Below are 6,822 nucleotides of genomic sequence, written 5' to 3' on the forward strand. Positions count from 1 at the left end.
TTCTATTTAAACAGGCACCAACGAGAAGACGCTCATAGAAATCATAGCGAATCGTTCGAACAAACAACGACAAGCGATTCGTGAATCTTACAAACAAGCATTCGGACGGGTAAGTTCATAAAGTTTAAGTACTTAAACTCCGTTGAATATTTAACATAAATGTGTTTTGATTCAAGTTTAACTTTTGACATTCTTTGAATAATTTGAAAATGGTGTCAATTGTGGGGATTAAAGTTTCCAAAGTAATTACAAATTAAATATTTTATTTCCAGGATTTAATGAAAGACATCAAGTCTGAGATCGGCGGGAATTTCTGCGACTTAGCAATCGCGTTGATGGAGCCATCTGCTTTGTTCGATGCAAAGTGTTTGTATGGAGCTATTAAAGGGGTTGGGACAACTGAGACAGTGAGTTGATGTTATTGTGGATAACTTGTGTAATGTTACAAACTTTGGATACAGTAGTAACATTATATGTTTTAGACACACAGTTTTGACCTAAAACAAATTTTACCCTGCTGTTAGATGTCCATACAAACAAGCAGAGCCAAAGTATATTGCATTCACCATTTTTTTATAAACAGAAAAGAAATATTTTAAAATAGTTTGAAATTATTTGTTCAGACACTCAGTTGTTTTGTTAAAAATATTTTTTTGTTAAACAAACAAACATGCCAATTGCTATGAAAAGCAGAATGCCAATTGTTCCAAATAATCAACCACACAAACACTCACATCCATCCAGACCTTGGTTGAGATCCTCGCTTCACGAACGAACCAACAAATTAAAGAGATTCGTGAAGTTTACAAGAAGGAGTATAAACATGAACTTGAGAAAGATATCACCGGGGACACCAGCGGGGATTTCAGAAAGTTGCTTGTTTCTCTAAACAATGTGAGGAATTGAGGATATGGATTATTTTTCTGGGAAATATTAGTAGAGTAAAAATATTTTTAAATAAAATTAAGTTGTTCCAAAATTGTTGGGAAATTGGCAAATCTTTAAACCGGGGTTATTAAAACTACAGCTTCTTGATTATAACTTAATTAAGATAACTTCCTGGGTTTAAAGTGGAAAAAAAAACAAACTAAAATTGTGTTTTCTTTTTCATAACTTTTTTAGACATTAGTTTGTAGTTTTACATCAAACAATCTACAGTTTAAACAGTTTTTACATTGCTCAAATAAAGTAACATTGTAAAGTGAGCATGCAGAATCACATAAAGTAAATAAAACGTCAAGGTATGTTATTTACCCACCTTATAAAACCCAGGGTGCACGGGATGGCAGCCCCCCCAATGAAGAACACGCCAAGATTGATGCGGAATCTTTATACAAAGCCGGGGAGAAGAAAATGGGAACAGACGAAGCAACGTTCAACAGGATTTTGTGCACAAGGAGTTTCGGACAACTTCGTGAAATATTTAGGCAGTATAAAAAGGTGGGGATGGCAGATGTTAATCAGGCAGTTTAAGCTACAGATCCTGCAAATACTTTTGTAGTTGTTTAAATATGGGTAATATCGGCAATTTCTCCAACCCAGTGGTCACTAATGGGTTGTCAAAATTGTTAGTTATGCAAAAAAAGCTACACACCTAATCCACCAAAATGTTCAACATACCTCCTTCATCCATAGATATCTAAGAAAGACATCATCAAAGCGATTGAAAGTGAGTTCTCGGGTGACATCGAGATGGCCCTTAAGATGGTGGTGAGGATCGCTGAGTGCCCGCCATCTTTCTTTGCCAAGAGGTTACACGACTCAATGAAGGGAGCTGGTACAAAAGATGACGCGCTTATAAGGCTGGTTGTCACACGATCAGAAGTAAGTTACAACTTATAATGATGTGATGCTGGATTCGAACCCAGGATCCCTGGTTCTCCAACCCTGACCAGGATTCGAACCCAGGATCCCTGGTTCTCCATCCCTGGCCTGGATTCGAACCCAGGATCCCTGGTTCTCCAACCCTGACCAGGATTTGAACCCAGGATCCCTGGTTCTCCAACCCTGGATGAGAACCCAGGATCTCTGGTTCTCCAACCCTGGCCTGGATTCGAACCCAGGATCCCTGGTTCTCAAACCCTGGCCTGGATTCGAACCCAGGATCTCTGGTTCTCCAACCCTGGCCTGTATTCAAATCCAGGATCCCTGGTTCTCCAATCCTGGCCTAGATTCGAACCCAGGATCTCTGGTTCTCCAACCCTGGCCTAGATTCGAACCCAGGATCCCTGGTTCTCAAACCCTGGCCTGGATTCGAACCCAGGATCTCTGGTTCTCCAACCCTGGCCTGTATTCGAATCCAGGATCCCTGGTTCTCCAACCCTGGCCTAGATTCGAACCCAGGATCTCTGGTTCTCCAACCCTGGCCTAGATTCGAACCCAGGATCCCTGGTTCTCCAACCCTGGCCTGGATTCGAACCCAGGATCCTTGGTTTATTCAACTTTACAATCCCCAGGTGGACATGGTTGAAATAAAAGAAAGATTTCAAGCGATGTACAAAAGTTCGCTCGAGAAATTCATCAAGGGCGACACTAGTGGAGATTATGAGAAACTACTGTTGGCTGTTATTTCATAATTAACTAATTATTAAAAAAAGATCTTAATTAGAAATATCTTAAGAAGCTGTGTTGAAATCACATATTTAGCCCAAAGAATAAAAATATTCGAAAAAATAAATCCTAATTCCCAATAAATAAGCGCACTGTCCCCTATACTAGCTGCAATGTATTTAGATGTGCCGTGTTGTTATTAAGCATGTGTTTTATAATCTGTGTAGAAAGCAATAAATGCAAGACAGATGTTATTTGTTGTTCATACAAGCCAACATTAATATTGTGTTTATGGCAAACTAAATGTACAATATCAGAGTATCTACTTATAAATTTTATTCTCTTTCCTTTTACTATTAACAAACCTGGTTGATATTGAATGTAACTTGTATAGTCCAACCAATTAAGAAAAGTTACTCATTTCGTCTACATGGCATTAATAGGTCTTTTTCTAAGACAAAATGCCAGGAACAAATTGCCTGAGTCGTCAGTAAACCACTACACATATATTACATACCATTTGTTTGGCAAAAGGGTTCGGGTCCAGGGCTTGAAGCCACCGGGTTCTTGGGTAAGACACTCAACATCAAACCCTAGAAAGAGGACCTGAACAAAACTGCAAACATGGCCCTTTAGATTACAAATATTGCCATATATTCTCTTTCAGACCATTTTTGTTTCAATATTTCCCAATTAATGAAACTTTACTGAGCGTCTCCACCATGCAAGTTCACCATCCATGAATATTGCTGCTTTATCTTTTTAATCTGGTTACATACCTTGAGTTGAACTGCATAAAGAATGCCTTGAAACCAGTAAATGTATTGGAGCATGTTATAACAGCATCCATATTAGGTACAAGCACACAACAGCAAACTCTTTAGTTAGGTTGCCAATATAAAGCTCCAACATTGGTGGCTGCCAATGAAGCAACCAAGGTAAAAGATATTTATGGCAGAACATCCACAGCAAGTAAATACTAACACCCCTAATTACACACACCTTCCAACTTGCCAATCCAAGCTCCCTGTGTGTGGATGTCTATTCTACATGGGTGAGATCCTACAATGGCAGTATCAGACATGAGGAAATGTGGTTTCGACCACAGTTGGCCCGCAGCAAAAGGTGCTGCACCCCTTCGGTGACCACTGGGTGTTTCTCCAAAGACACTTTGCCACAATGGAGGCAGCGGCGAGCATGGAACCCAGTTGCGTTCATTCAACACGCAAGCAACTAACCACTTCACTAAACTACCAAAGATATTTTCTGTACATTTTATTTTATTCACACGAAGCTACAGAGTTGCTATGGTTACCAGGTTTAAGGCTACGTCATAAAAACAATATAAAACGAACTGGCTGTGATGTCATAATCACCATGGAAGCACCATAAATCATTCACTAACATTTTTCCGAAAACAATTTTAACAAAATTTCTTTTTAAGAAATTCACTTCCAACATGATTCAGCAAAACCTTCAATGATGATTCAGCAAATTATAAAAGTTCTGTACAAGTAAAAATTATCCGGGGTTTCAATAATGTTCATGATTGTAGAGTCTTTACAAAGTCGTCATCCCTGGAAATAAAGGATTAATTTATTTGCGTCTGAATTGTCAGCAATGCAGAGAAACAATCACCCACAAAAGTTGCAGACAAGGTAACTCGTAATAACTTGTAAGCGGGCAGGTGTATGAAATAAATCACTGTGTTAAACACACTAGCGTTGCCCCGCCATGTAGGGATAAAAGTTACAAAGATTCAAACATGAAAATATAGTGTTGGTGCCTCGTGTGGCCACACAACTCACCTCATCCAATCTCTTAGAGGTCAGTATCGAGCCATGGTTGTTGAACACCAATCATTGGTTCAAGGTCCAAGTCGTTTGAAAGGTCTGGTAGCGGGTAATCTGCCGGCGGGACGAGGTGTTGTTGAAAGTCCATGGGTTGTTGGCCTTCTGCTTGTGGGAACCCTGGGTAAGATGGGGGTTATTGGGGTAATTGACAGCGGGGTTAAACAAGATTGACAGGCGGGGGTAAACATGATTGACAGGCGGGGGTAAACATGATTGACAGGCGGTGCCGCGGTGGTAAACATGATTGACAGGCGGGAAGTAAACATGATTGACAGACGAGAAGTAAACATGATTGACAGGCAGGGGGGGGGGGGGTAAATCTGATTGACAGGCGGGAGTAAACATGATTGACAGGCGGGGAGTAAACATGATTGACAGGCGGGGAGTAAACATGATTGACAGGCGGGGAGTAAACATGATTGACAAGCGGGGAGTAAACATGATTGACAGGCGGGGAGTAAACATGATTGACAGGCGGTGGTAAACATGATTGACAGGCGGTGGTAAACATGATTGACAGGCGGTGGTAAATATGATTGACAGGCGGAGGTAAATATGATTGACAGTTCTTACCAGAATGGTGCGAGTTATGAACTGAACTGACGGAGCTTTGATGAGACATCGGGGGGGTCATCTGGTGTTGGTAACCTTGCATGCAGGGGTCCATTAGGTCCGCACCCTGTGTGTGGCTAGAGGGGGATTAGGGGGTGGAGGAGTTGGGTAATATATATATTAAGATGAACTACTTTATACAACCTGGGGAAATAGGCACTCAGTAGATTTAATTTCTAAGCTAAGAAACATTTTACAAAAACAGGATTTGGAATCTCTTTGTGACAATCATTGAAACGAAAACAGCCAACACAAAGCAGAATGTTCATCACCCACATTATATAAAGCTCCATCATCCTTGAACAAGGAGCTCGTCAACTCAACAGACAATCTCTTCTTGTAATCTTGCGATTTATCCTCGGACATGCGGAATAATGCAGCAGCTGCGTACGTGGCTGTGGATGGGTGGGTGTTAGTTTGTGGTGGAAAGGTGTGCGAGTGAAATACCCTAACACCAAAATAATATATTTTACAAAACTCCCCACAACCCACTTACCAACTCCTTCATTTTTGGAATGCAACAACTCGGTCAATGGAGCGCTCGCCCCCTCGTTCTCGATGAGGTCGGCACTTTCCTTGTCTTGCGCTAATTCGCACAACACGCCTGCTGCCACCCGCTGGATGTTCTCAACCTTCAATCAATAATAAAATATTTTAGAAAAAAATCACAAAAACAATAATTTTGTTTCTTTGAACTGTTTTAGTTCAATTTAATTCAAAGTGTTCTTTGTGGAATTTGTCGCTTATGTTTTAAAGCTTGTTTTGAATTGTTAGGATTTGCATCTAAATCATGTGATTCGTTAGGAAACCCAAAGATTTCCTTTGGTATTGTAACTATGTGCATAAACACACAACAAACAGCCACCTGTGAATAAAGAAGTTGCACAAACAGAGGGATTGTGTTAAGTCCTCGGATGACCGATCTACTGTGAGGTTCACGAGCCAATATATGGAGTGTTCCAGTTGTTCCTTCCACTATTTCCTCCATTCGTACTCCGTCCTGTAATATATATATACATGGTATCCACCATACATGGTATCTTCGTATCCACTATACATGGTATCTACTCACCCATATGAAATGGGAGCTAATCGGCAAAATATTATTTTTAACAACATTATTTCCAATATCTTATACCCTACCAGACAGTATTATGACATCATACACAGCATTATGACATCATACTTACCACATAAGCAGCAGACATCTGGCTATGACTCGACGCCATGCTTGTCCTACGCTGTGTGTCTTGGTGGGCACGCATTAGTAGTTGCACAAGCCGTGGTATCGCGCCATGCTCACGAAGTGCCGCGTGGTTGGCAGCGCACAAAGCCAAGTTTCTAATCAAACCAACAACAGCCTGTATTGAAGATAACAATAAAGTAAGTCATGGCCCTCCATAATAAAGTTATTATTTTATATTTGAACCCGGTACCTCCCAAGTTACCAGGATGGTATTTGAACCCGGTACCCCCCAAGTTACCAGGGTGGTATTTGAACCCGGTACCTCCCAAGTTACCAGGGTGGTATTTGAACCCGGTACCTCCCAAGTTACCAGGGTGGTATTTGAACCCGGTACCCCCTAAGTTACCAGGGTGGTATTTGAACCCGGTACCTCCCAAGTTACCAGGATGGTATTTGAACCCGGTACCTCCCAAGTTACCAGGGTGATATTTGAACCCGGTACCTCCCAAGTTACCAGGGTGGTATTTGAACCCGGTACCTCCCCAAGTTACCAGGGTGGTATTTGAACACGGTACCTCCCAAGTTACCAGGATGATATTTGAACACGTACCTCCCAAGTAC

General features: G+C 41.1%; 2 protein-coding genes and 1 long non-coding RNA gene across 3 annotated transcripts in view; 1 reads left to right on the forward strand and 2 right to left on the reverse strand.

The window, feature by feature from the left end:
- The first annotated feature begins 6 nt into the window (after positions 1–6).
- LOC100183704 (annexin A7-like) lies at positions 7–2,797 on the forward strand. Its single transcript, XM_002126819.4, has 6 exons — positions 7–109; positions 273–407; positions 745–894; positions 1,273–1,440; positions 1,636–1,824; positions 2,457–2,797. Exons 2-6 carry the CDS (start codon positions 279–281, stop codon positions 2,574–2,576), a joined length of 756 nt encoding a protein of 251 aa, XP_002126855.4. The 5' UTR covers positions 7–109; positions 273–278; the 3' UTR covers positions 2,577–2,797.
- A 1,013-nt stretch (positions 2,798–3,810) lies between these two features.
- cibeta-catenin (beta-catenin) overlaps positions 3,811–6,822 on the reverse strand; it is an 8,161-nt gene continuing 5,149 nt past the window's right edge. The window contains 7 exon segments of the mRNA NM_001032607.1: positions 3,811–4,127; positions 4,359–4,520; positions 4,977–5,082; positions 5,292–5,410; positions 5,512–5,647; positions 5,881–6,015; positions 6,206–6,376. Coding sequence (NP_001027779.1) covers positions 4,372–4,520; positions 4,977–5,082; positions 5,292–5,410; positions 5,512–5,647; positions 5,881–6,015; positions 6,206–6,376 — 816 coding nt within the window. The 3' untranslated portion in view covers positions 3,811–4,127; positions 4,359–4,371.
- Positions 6,429–6,822, reverse strand: part of LOC113474567 — a 636-nt gene continuing 242 nt past the window's right edge. Inside the window, exons 2-3 of the long non-coding RNA XR_003396253.1 lie at positions 6,632–6,776; positions 6,429–6,451 (exon numbers count right to left, since the gene is read on the reverse strand). This is a non-coding gene — a long non-coding RNA (uncharacterized LOC113474567). The remainder of the gene's footprint in view (positions 6,452–6,631; positions 6,777–6,822) is intronic.

This window comes from Ciona intestinalis, chromosome 9 (genome assembly GCF_000224145.3).
Source record: "Ciona intestinalis chromosome 9, KH, whole genome shotgun sequence".
NCBI classification, from domain to species: domain Eukaryota; kingdom Metazoa; phylum Chordata; class Ascidiacea; order Phlebobranchia; family Cionidae; genus Ciona; species Ciona intestinalis.